The sequence below is a fragment of the Leptonotus elevatus genome, chromosome 19 (genome assembly GCF_054856555.1).
Source record: "Leptonotus elevatus isolate MCC_2025b chromosome 19, RoL_Lele_1.0, whole genome shotgun sequence".
In the NCBI taxonomy this organism is placed as follows: domain Eukaryota; kingdom Metazoa; phylum Chordata; class Actinopteri; order Syngnathiformes; family Syngnathidae; genus Leptonotus; species Leptonotus elevatus.
In genome coordinates this window covers 4307390-4324889 of record NC_141257.1, presented here as the reverse complement: position 1 = coordinate 4324889, position 17500 = coordinate 4307390, and the positions used below count along the sequence as shown (strand labels likewise).

Genomic DNA, 17500 nt, shown 5'->3' with positions numbered 1-17500 from the left:
ATTCACTTATTTGTTTATTAGAGCTTTCCCCCCCCCCCCCCTAAAATTCTGAATTTATTTTTTTCATTTACAGTACTGTCGAGATAAAAAACAAACATCACTAGTTTAGGTATTAAAGTAAGCTACAATTCTCAAAGGACTGTTTGAACATGCATTTTTTTTTTTTTTTTTACATACAGTAATCCTGAAATAAACATTTAAAATGGACCCCAAAAGCTCTTGTATGATATTGACAAAGTTGAAAACGGACAATTTCATGATAATTATAGTTAGTTACCGTAAGATGTAGTTTCAGTTAGTTTTCATTTCAGTTAGTTTTTGTTACTTTCTAACTATCATAACCTTGATGGGAGCAAGTAATCAATTAAATGTGAAACGATTAACTTTTGAGTGTATAAAAACATGAACGCTTATACAACAACATACATAAGTATGAAAAGTCTGCTCACAACAATAACAACATTTCCCATTCATATCGGACTTTATTATGAAAAAAATGAGGCCTTGATTATTGTTGAGCACCATGAAAAAAAGTACTTAAAAGTTGAAATAAATGAGGAAAAACTTCATTGAACTAAACGTTTAAAAATGTCAACCAAGCGAGTCACAAAAAAAACTACTACAAAATTCAACAGAATAAAATCAATATCTGTATTTCGTGGAATAATCCTTGGGGGACACCACCAGACCTCGTCCTTTTCTTGCTCCTCTGTACACCGTCTCCACAATGTCTATCATCTCCTGCTTGTCTTCCATTGTCCAGTTGATTTTGTTGTTGTTGCCGGTGCCCAAATCAATCATGATGTGCTTGTTCCTTGTGGGGACGGAGGACATTATTTGACTGTGAGACAGGCTTGAATCGAAAACAAACAACATGACTGATTTCTGAAGCATTGTACCTGAAAAAGAACATGACAGTGCAGGGGTCGTACAACTCGTACATCTTGTTGAAGTCGGGCACTTCTGTGATGTCCACCAGGTAGATGACGGCAAAGTTTTTCACCTGTCAGAGCAGCGAAATGGACACATTGTTACAGGAGGCGTTTGTACAGATTTGAAAAACAATTCACAAACAATTATTTTACTTTTTTTCTCTCCACAGTTTAAATCTACATTTGTGCGAGTGGGTGCTATTGAGCATGTTTTTTTTTTTGACAACGCAAAATCAAGTTTTTGCTAACCTTTTCGGCGATGCTGTAAAGAACCTCGTCCATTTTCATACACGTCGGGTCCCAGTCGTGTCCGAAGCGGATGACGAGCACTCGGTCCTCCTCAGATAGGATGGCTTGGTCGACCTGCCAGCCATTGTGGAGATGCGGTAGCATGTACGACATTTTCAAACGTCGTCGTCGTCGTCCACGCCACACTCCTGAAATCGAGAGCAGTGTCGGATGGATCCAATATATTCTTTTGTCATATTTTACAAACTATATGAAATGATTCGAAGAAAAGCGAAGATATTGTGTCGGAGCTGCTAGCTTGATGGCTAATGAGCTGTCGTGTTAGCTTTAAACATCCATACCTAATCAAACAACCGTTGATAATACATGACAAGTGAGACACTTACCTTAGTATACACGTAAAAAAAAAGTGCGATCCGTCTTAATTAATGGGTAAAAGATGCTAAATTAAGCGTGTTTACAGCAATTCCAAACCGTGGCTTTTTGCCGAGAACGTTGCCGAGCGTTATCCGACGTCATCAGCACGCGACAGAAGTACATTGCTGTGACGTTAGTTGTTTTGATTCGGTGCTGTCTGGTCAGAGAAAAAAAATAATTTTTTCATTAAAAGCATAAAGACGAATATTTTTGTAAAACTGTTTTAAAATAGCAAAATGTAATGTTTTTTTTAAAACCTCAGAATTACTCAGTGCTTATTTTTCCTTTTTTGTCAGGAATATTGCTTGAAAGTACAGTTGTGTGAATTTAAGCAGGATAATGCAACACATTATTCCTCATCCTAGTTAAACTTCTAGAAAAAAGTTAGTGACATGATCATCTACTATATAACCGGATAATGGTTTATTTTTAACTGAAAGAGAAAGACTAGGTGTTAATGTTAACAGGAGTGGCAATGTAATAATTGCACACAATGTTTAAAAGATATAGTTAAAATAAAATGAGAGTCTAACATTGGTATTTATCCCGACTGTCAAATAGTGACAAAGCAGGATTGGTTTGGGGAGGTATAGCAACAGGTGCAAAATGTATGTCACTGCAGATAGATCTTCTGAGGTCCATATACTTTGGTTATGTCTTTTGTTTAAACTTTTTGTTTTTCATGGTACATACACTCTGGTTTTAATGCTTGAAGATCACGTCGTATGCCGTAAAGAGACACAATGACAAAACATTTATTTTCTTGTGCAATTCATTACAGTACAAATAGAAATGACACTGAACAAAGATCCAAAGGTTATAGGAAACTTTCCAGTCTATGACATAGCAGCATATTATGACGCTCCTTTTCAAAGAGCGTACGAATCAACATAAAGATATGTCCGAGCCTATCGTCAATTCCACTTTCTACATGCTGCACATTTGCATGGATGTGGTTCAGAATAGCCGAGCATGTTAAGACTATTTGGTCTATGACACATTTGTTTTAATATCGGGAAAAAAAAACTACTGCCATCAACGCTAACCATCCCTTAAAGCTGATATAATAGGCATCTTGTATTCTGTATGGCTTTTTTTTTTTTTTCATCACATGGTTCAGCCAGTACAGAACAGGCAACGACAACAACCAGAAAAATCTCTTATCGAAATGTCACATTACTCCCCCATCCCAACACAGTTCCATCCACCGGATCCCAGTTTTTCGGGAAAGGCTCGAGCCAGCAAAAAAGCCCGATGAACATTCACTTTTGGAGACACAAGTAGTCTCCCGCCAGTAGTTTTCCGCCGCACATTCCACGACACCCCGAACGAAAATAAAATGGAAGTCAAATCCATCGACGTCTCTCTCCCGCGAGGCCGCACGAGTAATCCGCTACAAAATCATGTTTACAATCCCTGATGAGCACTTAAACAAAATTACAACACCGCAGCGTACAGTGTTAAGAATAAGGTTGGGTACAGTCGATTGATTCACTGTACTCTTTGCTAGTTGGAGGGATGCTCCGGACACGAGCGATTCACTTCGAACCATTCGTCTATACACCTGGAAACACACACACACACACACAAAAAAGAAGACAATTGCATGGAAGTTAGCATTAAAACAAAATCACTTGGCTTTTGTTCAATTTCCATGCTTCATATTTAACCAATGTTTCAGAAAAAAAGGAGAGTAAAATGACATTTAGGGTATTTCTATTCTTGTCAAATTTGACCCAAACAGTATATAAGGATTAAGCGTTTTGGAATGTGTGAATGTTTTCTCAAGCTTTGCTTGCCAACGACAATAAAAGTGTTCTTAATATGTGCCATCGCTTACAGCTATTGGAAGACAAGTTGGTCCAAAAGTTAAATAGTGGTGAAGGGTCGTTCTGAAATGAGTGACTGAACTCTACGCGTTTACGACATAAGTATCAATAAAGATTTTTTTGATTTTTTTTTAACCTGTGTATATATATATATATATATAAAGAATCCTGCTAAGGAAGCCTAAGCTTCGAGTCGTAGCAACTCTGTATACTGTATAAATTACCCTTTATGGTAGATACAGAGGCAGGGGAGTCTGGCAATGGTGTCGCCTTGCTCCAGCTCCTCTAAGCAGATGGCACATTCCCCAGAATCTCTGGACAGGATGTCCTCTGACACGGGAAAAAATAAATAAATACACAAAACAAACATGGTATCAAATATCAGATGACTTACTGGACCCTGCATTTTTTTTTGCAACCTGTGATACAATTTCAACTTATAGGAGAAAAAAAAAATCATTATTTGAAGCATGTGGCGTACTTGGCTGTATTTCACGCGTCGACAGGCCCACGTATCAATACTCGGCTTACTGGTAGCACTGTCATGTACTGGATGTATAGAATATCGAACCTTGCATTGAGATAATAATATCAGCGTGGATTAGGAGAGGGATGAATGGGATGCCGCGTTTATTTCTACTGTGCACGGTGATGGTCATGAATAACCGATGGTGGAGCAATTGCATTAATTGCATGATTATGTGCGTGTGGACTGAACTGCTTGTGGATTTTTTTTTTCTCTCTCAACTCTGATTTCTAATTGTAGTTGTTGTAATTGCAGTTTTTGACAATACAAGCTGTGGTTCATACAATTTTTTTTTGCTTTGACTTAATCATTGCAGTTTACCGAGGAGTTCTGAGCAGTTCAATGTAGATCTGTATGTATTACACTGCCCTCAGGTGGCCAAGGCACGCACACCAGAATCAGCAGCACAATGATCATTTAATTAAGCAAAAATTTATTATGTCGTGGTGACTAAGTTTTTATAAAATACAATATTCTACAGTGCTATTTTCCTTATTTTAATTTTTGTTTTTGTTTTGGGTGTATGTTGGGACATATTAATGCAATTTCCATTCATTTCAATGGGGAAAGATGATTAGAGATACAAATGTTTTTAATTACGACCATGTCATGGAATTAATTAATTTAATTTCTAACGTGCACGGTGGTGGTTGCATTAATTATAAATCGCGTACATCACACAGCATGAGCGATCACATTATTTATAGGAAAAGCCTTGCACGTGCGCCCGTGTATTTTTCATATTTATTTACGTTGTAGGCACACGCAGATGACCAAGTATTATTTTTTTTGTAGCTCTATATATTTATATAATGCAAGGTGGCGATTATCATTAACTCATTCACTGCCATTGACGGCTATAGACGGCAGCAAAAATTCATTTGAACTATTTCTATTAGTTTAACTTTTTTTTTCCCTTCACTTTTGTTAACAAGAGTATGAAAACCTAGACGAAAATTGTTGTACATTTAGAACATATATAAAATTTGTGATTAATCGTGAGTTAACTATTGAAGTCATGCGATTAATTACAATTACAAATTTTAATCGCCTGACGCCCCTAATTTTTTATAATTTAATTGCCTGACGCCCCTATTTAATAAATTTAAATATTAAAAAAAAAAGATTTTTTTTTTTTTATGTCTAGGTTTTCATACTCTTGTTAACAAAAGTGAAAAAAAATGTTAAACTAATAGAAATAGCTACAGCATAAGAAAAAAAAAAGTTCTCAAAGAGGAGAGAAGACATGCATGTTGTGAGTATTGTAATGCGCTGCTTGTCTGCGTTGCTGCCCCGTGTGGAGTAAAGTAGCAACTGTTTGAAGGTTTATTGTTACGGTAACACGATCCATGCTAATTTCTCGTAATGTTTATGCTAATGTGCCATTAGCCAGTCACTGGCATTTCAAATGGTTTGCTAGCATTAAGCTAGCATGCTGTTTTTGTTCGGTAACATTTTACACATCTTTCCTCTTATTTGGAGAAGTGTGTGAACGAGTCTTTGTTCCCATTTCCACAAAGTGACAGAACAGCTGCTAAGGAGTACTTTAAAAACGTTTTTTTTTTTTAATTAGTTAACCTGTTTAAATATGTCTATATTTTGAACTGTCACCTATTGCGAGTAGGTCTGAAGGTGAAAGGTGTCGTTCTTACTGTTATAGGTGAGGCGCGATTTGCTGAAACACATGAGCAGATGTTTCTCTATGTCATCCGACGCCATGAACTTGGAGCAGACAGGACAGTGGAAACCTGTGGAGGACATAGAACACAAAGAGAGGAAAATGAAGAGGACCCAGATGTGGTCTCAAATTGACAGATACACAACACACGACACATCCTTTCCGGAAACACCATTTTAGGACGCCGAGCATGCCACGGACTTTCTGGCTCGATTATCTGCAGCCATTCTTTTCATTTCAATTGTGCAAGGTCATAATGTACCTCGCGACACATTCTTCTGGAAACGCACGCCATGTGACCGGCTGGTTTAGTGTTTAATCGAGTCATAATTTGAAGCCCGTATACGTGGATTTGGAGCAGCTTCTCGGCCAGATTAACCGGGCAAGCGTCCACTGGCTGGAGTATGATGATGAAATCCAAATCGGGAAATGGCCTCCAATGCATCATATGTGCGCCATGTGTCCGCCAGCAAACATCAGGAAAAAAAAATAAAAAAAGAGGAACAGCACGACAGAAGATCCGCTGGTCATTAATGATTGCCCTTCCTCGTGCGGGAAATCATCACCACGAGGAGTCATATCAGGAGTCACAATAAGGAAATGACATGGAAAGCTTTGTTTCAATTTTATGATAAGGAGGGGGGGGGGGGGGGGGGTGGGACAGTTGACTGTTTTGTGTAAGTTCTGTTTTGTCTACTTTAGGACACGCCCCACCAGGAAGTGTGTGCGTGTGTGTGTGCGTGCAAATGTGTAACCAGCAGGCCGCTCTTATCTGCTGACCTACATTATGCACTCTTCCCTCTCGCGGTCGCCGTGAAAAACAGGCCGGTTTTGCAAGACGGTTAAAGAGGGGGGAGGGGGGAGCAGGGAGGGAGGGAGACTCTTAAACAAAACAGCCACCTGTGGCTGCAATCAAACAGCGACGGCTGTTATGCTCTAAGTGCCATATGCCCCAGTGGAAAAATACAGGTAAATAAAAAATATGCGCATATATATATATATATATATATATATATATATATATATATATATAGTACACTAAGCTTATATTAATTTCGATAGGACACGCATGGTAAAGTTAAGAGGTGAAGTAATATGTTCTGCGGAAGAGAACAATGGATAGGCCCAGAGCAGGTGGGCAACATGCGGCACGTGGGCCGTGTACTGTACTGCCCCATGAGGGCGTTCAATATTTAAAATAACAAATCTGTTGTTCTAGAAAGTCACATTTAAAAAAGAAAAAAAAGTGATTTGTGAAGACAATTTTGCAGTCCCCAGACTTGAACCCTATTGAGCATGCATTCATAATGATGGACATTTTTGAGTTTTTGGGACTCAAGAGAACCCATTTGTGAATTGTGAAACATGTTTTGACTAATAGTTCACTGCAACAAAAAAAAAGGAACCTTTAACTACTTATAATGCACAAGGACAAACTTTGATCTCGAGCAACCCGATCTTGATCTTACCTGTCAGCAGACGGGGGGACAGATGAGCCGGCAGGGACCCTATTAGCAGCCTATGGCCTTCGGGGGTCATCTGTCCGTCGTCGTCGTCGCCATCTGTGCCGTCCAGATTTTGACTGAGGGCGTGCGAGCCCGATCTGCCCCCGGCCGGTATGCTGAGGCCTGAGCTGGTGGGGCCCCCACCCGTGTACCTGATCCGGGGCCCCTCGGGTCCGTTGGTGTACCTGAATCCCGCAAACCTTTCCCCTCCGCCGGAGTTCCCGGACGGCAGATCCGAGCTGGAATATGCCCGGGTTCTACCGTCGTACACGGGACTGCTTTGTTTGCCCCCCATGTTGTTTCGTTTCTGTTGTTTTGTGATCGGGGCGAAGCTCGTCAAGCTCTTGAGTGGGGCTTAACACATGCTTACCGTCCTGACGATGTGAGAGCGACAAAGGAAACGCAAGTCAAAGCGACATTGTCGCGTCGAGACATCTTAAAGTTCCAGCCTGGTGCGTAAAAGTGCGCATTGGTTGACACGCAACTTTAATTTTCCAAACGGGCGTTTTTTGTTTGTTATTGTTTTGTTGTTGTTGTTTTTTTCTTTAGCTCGGCAGAGCCCTCCCACTTCGCTCGTTTAGCCCCGAAAACAGAACAAAGGTTGAAAAAACGTAGATTCTCTTCAACTGGACGCCATCCGTTGATCCTCCTCGGACATACGAGCTTATAATCAAGAGTTGACACGCATCCCACGTAGTTCAAGTTTGTTTTTGTTCTCGACTGTGGACCGTCTGGAGAGAAAAATAAAAGCAGGGATTGCTCTCCTCCTCCCGCCGGAAGCGGACGTCAAGAGGAGACTTTGTTGCCTTCAAAGTAAAAATTCACGTGCGACTCCTCGATCTCAAATAATGGTACAATTTAAGATTGATCCCTTTTATACGATATTAAGATTAATTCTACAATCAATATGCTTCAATTCTACATGTATATTTGTGTACTCGGTTGCTGAACCACAAGTGATTTTCTTTTTTAATTTTGAAGGCTGTATTATTTGTTCTCGTTTCCGACCCGGCATTTGGGCGACTGCGTCGGATAGGTCGTGACGTCAGCACCTGAGCCCTGCGGCCTGTTGTTGGCTCAAGACATGTTGCCATAGTCAATCGCAGGGATAGACACAGCAGTACCTTTCACACTCTCATTATCTTCACTTGCAGTTACTACATCACCGCAGCTTGCATCCAAGTTATTCCCCAGACTTAAACCGAATAGAGCACACACACATTCACACTCATTTTCGTCCTTGAGAGCCTTAAATGAACCTACGTGCATGTTTTTAGGATGTGGGAGGAAGCCGGTGAGGACATGAAAACTCCACTCAAAGGCTCGAGTCAAGATTTGAACTAAGAACCTAGATTATGAGGCAGGCATGCTAACCACTAGGTCACCACACTGCCCGAGTGTGGACAAAATGAAACATTGACCCAACAAAAATATGTATTATTTTTGACATTTTCTGGGGAATCAGCACAAACCATTTTTAGCAACTTAATTAAAGAAACAGTAAGAGAAGACCCCCCTGATTTTATTTATTTATTTATTTATTTTGCTATTCATGGGTCAATGTCAAACTCGGGTCTGAAACTTTTTTTCAGTAGCAACTTAAAATAAATAACTACATTTTGTGACATGAAATGGTAAAAACTTCTCCCAGATTTGTTTTATTGCCATTTTTAAAAATTTATTTTGTTGTCATTTTGCAACAATAATAAAAAAAAAACACAACGACAAAAGGGAAGAAAACCGACCCCCTGAAATTTTATTTTTTGATAATTCTTTATGGTCAGTGGAAGTTTCCATCAAACTTGACGTTTTTTTTTGTTTGTTTTTTAAGAATCTTGAAAATTATTCATTTTGCGACATTTGCCGCAGGCCCGATGAAACGAATGAAAATTGACCCCCGACAAATAACCACTGCACGACAACCGGAAATTGGGTTCACACGCTTTATTGGAACAATTGCACGCACACACGCACGCACGCACGTCTCAGGGGGACAAACGCAATAAAGATACATTGCATGAGGAACATCGGGAAGAGGCCTAGGATGACACAAACACAGGCTAAAGATAAACCATCTGCGTGGCAAAGGCGGTGGCGAGTGGCGGGGTTTGCGCCAAGCGGCAAATAGCAACACAAATCCGATTTCAACTGTCGGAAAATATGTGGAGTACAACTGTGGAGTCCATTTCTGTGCCTCTGTGCAATAATGTTATCGGACTCCGGGATAACTTTGTACCTTTTCCAGGAGCAAAAAATGTACATAGTGTACTACCCTTCTGCCATTTTGTTAAAGTAGGCTAAAATTTAAAGGTATGTGAACAGCGTGTGCAGGGAGAGGCAAGGCAACAACTAGGAAGACCACATTTAAGATAAAGATAAACGAGGGTGTCATGTGACACTAAAACCAGGAAGAGCGTGGACTGCAGCACAGGGCCTTTTGTTGTGACAGTCACAAGATAGCAAAAAAAAAAAAAGGGGGGGGGTGGTGCAGTCCTCCTATGATGATGTAACCCGAGAAATTCTCCATGCCCCTCGTGTTAAGGAAATGCGTAATATGCTATTTGGAATCGCAGTCAAAACACTTGAGGTTCACCTAAAAAAGCGCAAATGGAAAAATCTCGCCTCATTTTTGTGTGTTTTCCACTCATCCGTCCTCCTCTCTGCCGTTTGCATGTTGTCGCCAGGGCGAGCGTTTGAAAGTGGGTTAGCGGTCACATTTCGCCTCAAAGTGGTGCCGTGGAAGGTTAACCGAAAACGGTGAGCGATTATGATGGTTTTCGCGTCGGCGCGGGTCACATAGCCCTGTTATGTTTGTGTGCAGGGAACTGGAGGGGACGGGGTTCAACCAAGTGCAACGGAGCGCACGCCTTTTTCAAAGCAAAGCAACATTCAAGAACATGATGGTGCATTTTTTTTTAGTAAGTTGGCCCTGTGTGTGTGTGTGTGTGTGTGTGTAGGTGTGTCAGTAGTGAGGCCCCCAGGATCCCAGGCCGGCTTCCTCCCTCGTCACTGCTGGCTGACCCCCATCTGCTGGTGGTCGGGACCCGGCTCGCCCTCCACGTCGGCGTGGTAGTGCTCAAACGTCTCGTCTTCTATGTCAGGGAGCCCCAGCAGCTGGCGGGAGGAGACGGAGGACGATGTTGAGTTTTGAGAACATGCTTGGAAGTGTACAGATTGTGCTCGTGTCAATAGGCTCAACATTCAGTACTTTTTAATTAGGTGAGTAAAGCGGTGGGAGTCAGTCACATACAGTATGTGCAAGTCAGAAGTTTCAAGCGAGACTCAACAGTTAAATGTGGCAAATGGAGTTGATTCCGCGATAAATGACAAACTAGGCCAGGGGTCTGCAACATAAAAAATAAAAATAGTAGAGATGATTTTTTTTGTGTGTGATAAAATATTCGTTAAATGAACTGATTTAGATATAAAAAAAAAAGAATAAATATTCAAAAAATGTCAGTTCAAATTTTGAAGTTGTCAGAAAAAGTAGATGAAGACATTTTAAAAATGACCCATAAATGTCCAAAAGGGAAGAGCAAATTCAGAAAATGACCATAAAATGTCAATGAAATTGCCAAAAATGTCAGAGGATTAAATAGTTTTTAAAAAAAAAGGCAGAAAAGAAAATGTTCAAAAATATTCTTTTTAGTCTTTGGAATCGCCCAAAAAGTCAGAAAATTGATTTTGAAAAGGCAGACAAGAAAACATTCAAAAAAAAGTAACTATAAAATGTCCAAAAACAAAAGAAGAAATCCTTAAAATTACCATAACATTTATACAAAAGTTATAAAAAAACAACAACCAGAAAATAAAAGAATAAAATGATTTTCTATGTTTTGGACGTTGCACAGTTTTCTGTTCTGTTACAGCTCTAATTAGCTCTTGGGGCCCTATTAGAGTAACACTAACACACTGCTTCCTTCATCACAATCTTCAAATGTTTTGCGGCTCCATACAATTTATTTTTAAAATTTTGCATAAAAGGGCCTTTTGACAGGAAAGGTTGCTGACCCCTGACCGAGTGGAATCTTGATTGGTCACAGTCACCACTCGCTAGCTGGAGTTAGCTAGCTAGCCATGCTTACAGCATCTTCCCTGGATGCCACAATATACAGAACGGCTCAGGGTCAGTATTCAAATTAAATTGCCACAATATACAGAACGGCTCAGGGTCAGTATTCAAATTAAATTGCCGAGTGAGGATGTGGCGTCACGAATGAGCCCGCCGACAGGAACCCCAGAAGCCTGTTAGCTCGCGAGCAAGCTAACGGCTAAGTAGCAGAGCGGAGACAATGGCCTGATTTTTTTTTACATTGAAACCTCATTTTATATACTTGGACGTTTTACTCATAAGACATTTATTTTCATGATACGGTGACTTGGGGAGGGGGGGTGGCTGGGGGGGGTCACTGGTTTATTACTTTTACTATTACATGAAGCATAGTTCATGTTTGACAAGCTATCGTGAGCTAAACTGTCAAGTTACCAGATTTGTCAACATGTTTGTATAACTTTTTTTTTTTTTTAAATAATTTCAGAATATGAAACTCAAACTCATTTATTAAGCATTTTCACACTTTCACCTCATATAACTCACGTCGCCACTGTATGAATAATTCAACATTGTTTATCAATTCCAGTTTCGAGAGAGACGCCAACGCAGCATCGTGAGGTCACTCACTGTGTGTGTGTGTGTGTGCGAAAGCGTGTTCAAAACCAACACTGTTTTATCTTACAGGCCTGAAGGACGTGAAGACCTTCTGCAGCACCTCCAGCAGGGTCTTCTTGCCGCAGGACGAGATGTAATCCTGAGCCAGCTGTAAGAATGGTAGGCAGTCCTCGCTCTCGCTCCACACGTGCTGTACAAACACATAACAATGTGTTTTCATTAAAAAAATAATAATAATAATCATCTATTCAGGACGAGAAGTCCGCTATCCGGCTTCAGTTTGCGGCCTACGCTTTTTTTTTTTTTTTTTTTTTTTTTTGCTGGGTCAGGGTCAGTGCAGCCGAAGGAAAGCAGATCAGAGTAATCAGACCAGATAAAGGGGTGAGCGACATGCTGCGGATTGAGCACAAATAAGAGAATTCGCATCCAACTGGTGGGAGGGAAAAAAAAGAGAAAATGGTCAAGTGGGGTCTATTTTGGCAAATTCCACACACACACAAAAAATACACAAGGATGCACATCAGGCATGTCGAGGCCACCGAAAAAGGCGATAAATCAGCGTGAATTGGGGGGGGGGGCTCTTGGTCTGAAGCATTCTGACGGTAATATAAGCCATCAAGTCCACTTCCTCATAACAGGAAATCAAAAAAGATCATCTTTGCACTTATTTGGGAGCACGCCATAAGCGCTACTTGCTTTTTAGTGTTGTTTAACTGGGCTCCAAAGGTCGAACAGTTACATAATTCCAGCACTCGTCGAAAACAATCGGTCCCAAAATTATTATTTATTAACTACAAACAGTGTTTCTTTGTGCACGATGCACCATAACAATTGACAAACATGTTTTTCTTCCAACTCGGGTGTACCTAATAATGTGGCCAGCCAGGTTCATGTATTTTCTATTAGGTCTGTGTTAAAAAAAAAAAAAAATAATAGCTGCGAGGTGGTGTTTAAATAAAACAACAAAAAAAAAAAGCTGATTTGAATATGTTGTTTATTATGTAAAAGGTCACCTCGGGTGTTTGGTTTTCATCTCCACCTCTAAGCGGGCACACCCTCACGAGGGAGTCGTGCGAAGAGACGGCCGGAAATGTTCATGCCCTGTTGACTTGAGCCCTTGTGCAAAGCGTGCTTGAGCAAGGCACCCAAAGCCTCCATTTGACTCACTAATGAGCGAGAAGTGAAACATCTACAAGGTCAGGCGCCGGATCATGTGACCTGCGTGTGACCTATTTGAATGGGAGTGAATATTGTGCTGCAGCGTCCTCTAGTGCACGCATATTGAAAAATTAAAAATAGCACAAAACCTATCATTATTATTTCATTATATTTGCGAAATCTGGGGATGATTACTTGAAAGGAAAAAGGTATTATCAAGTGGGATACGTAGGTTAATTGAACCTGCTGCTGCCATCTAGTGGAAGCACATTTACCTCATTCACTGCCATTGACGGTTATAGACGTCAAAAAAATAATTGTAACTATTTTTATTCGCTAAAAAATTATGAAAACCTAGATTTTTTTTATTGTACATTTAGAACAGATATAACATTTGTGATTAATCGTGAGTTAACTATTGAAGTCATGCGATTAATTACGAGTAAAAATTGTAATAGCCTGTCGCCCCTAATTTTTTAAAATAATCATCTCTTCAGGCAATTAAATTTTTTTATTGTAATTTATCGCATGGCTTCACTAGTTAACTCACAATTAATCACAAATTGATATCTGTTCTAAATGTACATTTTCATACTCTTGTTAACAAAAGTGGGGGAAAAAATTAAACTCATAGAAATTGTTCAAATGAATTTTTGACGTTCATAGCCGTCAATGGCAGTGAATGAGTTAATAGGCCTGCCTGTCACTATGTTATGAGAAATAGATTACCAATGATAATCATTATTGGAACATTAAAGCACTTAAGCAGGGGCTGCTGTCGGCCACAGCTCACGCCCCGACTCTCACACGTCAACTCGATGATGTCACTGGCACCACCTCTTAAAGGCACATCACCACAATATGTACAGTATTTTCTATACATTTTATGCTTGTATTTTTTGTTTGTTTGTTTGTTTAGGTCGGGATAACGTATCACTTGCATGCAAAAACCAGTGTGCAACCTGTGGCACGTGGGCCATAAAACGGCCCCTCGAGATCATTTAATGTGGCCCGCCATGCAAGTCTAAGCACGATTAAAATCTCAGAAAAAGTGTCAAATACGCTGCATAATTTAGAATAATAAACATGGCTACACCTCATTTTTTTTCATAAGTGTAGTACGGCCTGAGTGTTTTCAGTGCGTGGTTTTAGAGTGAGTGAGAGCGCTCGGTGCTTTAAGAGTCCCGCAGAGAGACAGTTATTGTAGCTGATGTGTGTGCGCGTGAGTGTGCGTGCGTAGGCTCGCAGCAATTGGCCCGCGTTGTATTAGAATACGGCGTTACACTGCGAACTAGGGCAGGAGATAAAGACGACAAAGTGAGAGATGGATGGATGGATGGATGGATGGAGGCAGATAGCAAAATCTTCGTATATACTGGAAGTCAACTTCCTGCCTACCATATTAGGTAATCCTGCGCATGTGAGTCACATTGGTTTGGAAAAGAATAGTGCATCTCCTCCAGCTGTTTCTATGGCTCTCTATTAGAGGGACAAAATATTAGAAACAACAATCCTTGATGAAAAAGTCGACATTTTGGCTACGGCTCTTGCGTTGGAAGTGATTTGGGCGTACCTAATGTTGTGTCCTGTATGCAAACGGCGCATTTTGTTTAGCTCTATAAAAGGGGACAAATGACGTGCGCGAGGGAAGCTAACGATTGAGCCATTAAATTGGATGTCTTTCATATCATCATCGCAACAACGTGCCGCCACGCGAGGCTTTTTTTGTCTACATATTAGAGGCCCGGCTAAATAACGGCGACTGCTGTGTCATGATCGAGCGAGGAGGGCCTCGTGGGTCATCTCCATCTGGCCCCTGTCGTTAAAGCTGGGGAGAGTGGGAGGGTTGAGAGCGAGGGTGGGGGCTGCAGCACCGCTGATGACGACCACGATGATGCTTCTGTCAACAATTGAGTTGTTTTTCCACCAGTCGTGTCTGGCCAATAGAGGGCGCTAGAGCCCCACCGCTCACTATGTTGCCTTGAAAAAGACATGAAAAAAAATCGATGGTATTTTTTTTTTTTCTTGTTCAAAGTTGGACAAGAGACTCGCCCTCCCGTCTGATGCTTTCGTCACACCCGGCACACACATGGCAAGCCACAGGAGTTAGAGATGATGGGTTCGAGATGTAAAACGGAGGGAGACAAATTAAGTCAGTCTGCAAAATCTTTTAAAGGGAACGTTCATTAACTCGTTCACTGCCATTGACGGCTATAGATTATTAGTTAGTTTAATTTGTTTATTTGTTTTGTTTTAATTTGTTAACAAGAGTATAAAAACCTAGAATTTTTTTATTGTACATTTAGAACAGATATACAATTTGTGATTAATCGTGAGTTAACTAGTGAAGTCGTGCGATTAATTATGGTTAAAAAAAACAATCGCCTGACGCCCCTAATTTTTAATAATCTTTTCTTTTTTCTTTTTATATTTTTTAAAGAAAACATTATTAAAAACTAAAAATAAAATGACTTAAAAAAAAGAAAGAAAAGATTATTAAAAATGAGGGGCGTCAGGCAATTAAATTTTTTCATATATAATCGCATGACTTCACTAGTTAACTCACGATTAATCACAAATTGTATATCTGTTCTAAATGTACAATATTTTTTTTAGGCTTTCATACTCTTGTTAACAAAAGTGGGGGGAAAATTAAACTAATAGAAATAGTTCAAATGAATTTTTGATGTCTATAGCCGTCAATGGCAGTGAATGAGTTAAGCAGCAAAATCCACACGTTTGTATCCATCTCGCGGGCGGCCATTTTGTCACCTACTGTCAACTGAAAATGACATCACAGTTGCTCAAGGCTTTGGTAACGACCAATCACGGCTCACCTTGTGAACATCACTGATTGGTCATTACCTGAGCCTTGAGCAACTGCGATGTCATTTGAATGCCTTTTTTTGTTGTTCTAATTGTTCAATAAAAAGTTCTTAAATATATATATATCTATATTTACGTTGACAGCAAGTGACAAAATGGCCGCCCCGAGATGGATAAAAACGGGTGGCTGTTGCTGCTTAATTCATATTCCACAAAGGCAATATTAATCAGAATGTCATATTTAGACTAGTAGGGCTGCATAGTACATATTCCAAAGAATTTTTCGACAGTAACTTTGGAAAGAACATCATAAATAATCCTCAGTCCAAAGGAGGCCATCTTTTCCAGGAATTGTTTTTATCAACAAGGCTTGGCTGCATGGAGTAGGCGAGGCCTCATTATTCTGTTTTCCTGCCTCCTTGAATAAAACACGTATATGGCTGATTTATATCATAAACTCCAGCAGCCGCCACTCTTTTTGTGCAGTGTGGCCTTTTCTGCCCAGCATCAACCTTGAGGATGATGGTGCAAATCTGCGTTGGTGCATGATTGCATAATATGACACTGCAGCGAGCAAGCAGAATGTGACATGTAATGCATCATAATCCAACCAGGGGGGGACGTCATTTGATAGGAAGGGTGGGGGGGGGGGGGGGGGGGTTGTGTTTGGGCGCATGACATCATCCATTCCTTCCTCCGAGTCCACGGGGACCCCGCCTATGCTACAACACGCACACACATGCATGTGCAGTGTATATATATATAGAAAGAGAGAGAGAGAGAGGGGAGAGGCCCACTCACGAAAGTGTCGGTTCCGCCGGGGCACAGCACGTAGAAGGAGACGCCGGGCTCCGCGTAGAAGTCCAGCCGCCTCTCGTCATCCTCCTCGGCGAAGATGAGCTCGAACGGGTTCCCCGAGCACCACTTCTCGGCCGCCTCCACCAGATGCTTGAACTCCATCCTCGGTTAGCCCCCCTTCTCGCTGCCTTCCTTCGTCCTCCTCCTCCTCCTCCTCCGCCTGCGCCTCCTCCTTCCTGCGCCCAAAGGTGCTCCTCGATGCGGATGTTGAAGCGAGACAAAGAGGAGGCGAGCTGGTGGTCGCATCAGCAGCCGCCTTGCGGTCTGCGCATCTCCTCTTTAGAAAAAAAAAAAAAAACAAGTCAGAAGTAAGAGAGCGCCATTCCGCTCCGTTATGAAAGCAGTCCGGCGGGCGAGTGAGTGCATAATGCACGCGCAAAAGGGGACGCTGGAAAAGAGAGAGAGAGAGAGAGAGAGGGGGGGGGGGGGGGGGGAGCGCAATGACGAACGTTGATCCAAGAAGGCGTCCATGTTGGAGCGTCCGGCGTTTTTTTCTCTGTAGTTTTCGTGCGCACTTTTACTCATATCAAAATACTTTGATAATACAAGTCATGCAAAATGACACTTGTGATGAGCCACGTCACGTGGTACTGTATTGTTGCCAATGGACACTTCATTAGGTACACCTGTATCATCTCAATGTTGTCTGTGTGTGTATATTTTGAAATAAATGTACGGTGATTTGTATGTGTTTGTTAATTGTTGGATAATAAATATGGTATATCATTAGGTATTTATCACGTTTTGAAAGTAATTTGTACATTCATTTTAATTGTAGTCGTTAAAATGGTTTAAAAACATTACTTGTCTGTTGTCTCTTCTTACTATTTGTTTCATTTTTTAAATTTAAAAA

The 17500-nt window shown here is 40.8% G+C and overlaps 3 protein-coding genes across 3 annotated transcripts; all 3 read right to left on the bottom strand.

Annotated features, from left to right (window-relative positions):
- Positions 1 to 462: 462 nt before the first annotated feature.
- On the bottom strand, positions 463 to 1716 carry LOC147157592 (thioredoxin-like protein 4A). The gene is made up of 4 exons (XM_086062974.1): positions 1568 to 1716; positions 1182 to 1369; positions 900 to 1003; positions 463 to 814 (listed from the first exon to the last, which is right to left on the bottom strand). Exons 2-4 carry the CDS (start codon positions 1332 to 1334, stop codon positions 643 to 645), a joined length of 429 nt encoding a protein of 142 aa, XP_085919100.1. The 5' UTR covers positions 1335 to 1369; positions 1568 to 1716; the 3' UTR covers positions 463 to 642.
- Positions 1717 to 2324: 608 nt separating this feature from the next.
- Positions 2325 to 7911, bottom strand: LOC147157591 (E3 ubiquitin-protein ligase ZNRF2-like). Its single transcript, XM_086063523.1, has 4 exons — positions 7101 to 7911; positions 5606 to 5701; positions 3652 to 3757; positions 2325 to 3162 (listed from the first exon to the last, which is right to left on the bottom strand). The coding sequence occupies exons 1-4, from the start codon at positions 7429 to 7431 to the stop codon at positions 3105 to 3107; spliced, it is 591 nt and encodes a 196-aa protein (XP_085919649.1). The 5' UTR covers positions 7432 to 7911; the 3' UTR covers positions 2325 to 3104.
- Positions 7912 to 9065: 1154 nt separating this feature from the next.
- Positions 9066 to 17013, bottom strand: LOC147157590 (maturin). The gene is made up of 3 exons (XM_086063473.1): positions 16591 to 17013; positions 11873 to 11995; positions 9066 to 10250 (listed from the first exon to the last, which is right to left on the bottom strand). Exons 1-3 carry the CDS (start codon positions 16747 to 16749, stop codon positions 10143 to 10145), a joined length of 390 nt encoding a protein of 129 aa, XP_085919599.1. The 5' UTR covers positions 16750 to 17013; the 3' UTR covers positions 9066 to 10142.
- Positions 17014 to 17500: the final 487 nt, after the last annotated feature.

Bases quoted from the DNA above. Each gene is read 5' to 3' on its own strand.
- LOC147157592 (XM_086062974.1), bottom strand. From the start codon at position 1,334: ATGTCGTACATGCTACCGCATCTCCACAATGGCTGGCAGGTCGACCAA. The intron at 1,004-1,181 runs GTTAGCAAAAAC...CTGCTCTGACAG, and splicing joins TTTACAGCATCGCCGAAAAG to GTGAAAAACTTTGCCGTCAT. The intron at 815-899 runs GTACAATGCTTC...CGTCCCCACAAG, and splicing joins ACTGTCATGTTCTTTTTCAG to GAACAAGCACATCATGATTG.
- LOC147157591 (XM_086063523.1), bottom strand. From the start codon at position 7,431: ATGGGGGGCAAACAAAGCAGTCCCGTGTACGACGGTAGAACCCGGGCA. The intron at 5,702-7,100 runs GTAAGATCAAGA...TGTCCTCCACAG, and splicing joins GTCCCCCCGTCTGCTGACAG to GTTTCCACTGTCCTGTCTGC. The intron at 3,163-3,651 runs GTAATTTATACA...GTGTGTTTCCAG, and splicing joins CTCTGTATCTACCATAAAGG to GTGTATAGACGAATGGTTCG.
- LOC147157590 (XM_086063473.1), bottom strand. From the start codon at position 16,749: ATGGAGTTCAAGCATCTGGTGGAGGCGGCCGAGAAGTGGTGCTCGGGG. The intron at 11,996-16,590 runs GTGAGTGGGCCT...GTGTTTGTACAG, and splicing joins CCGGCGGAACCGACACTTTC to CACGTGTGGAGCGAGAGCGA. The intron at 10,251-11,872 runs GTAAGATAAAAC...TCCTCCCGCCAG, and splicing joins TCTTCACGTCCTTCAGGCCT to CTGCTGGGGCTCCCTGACAT.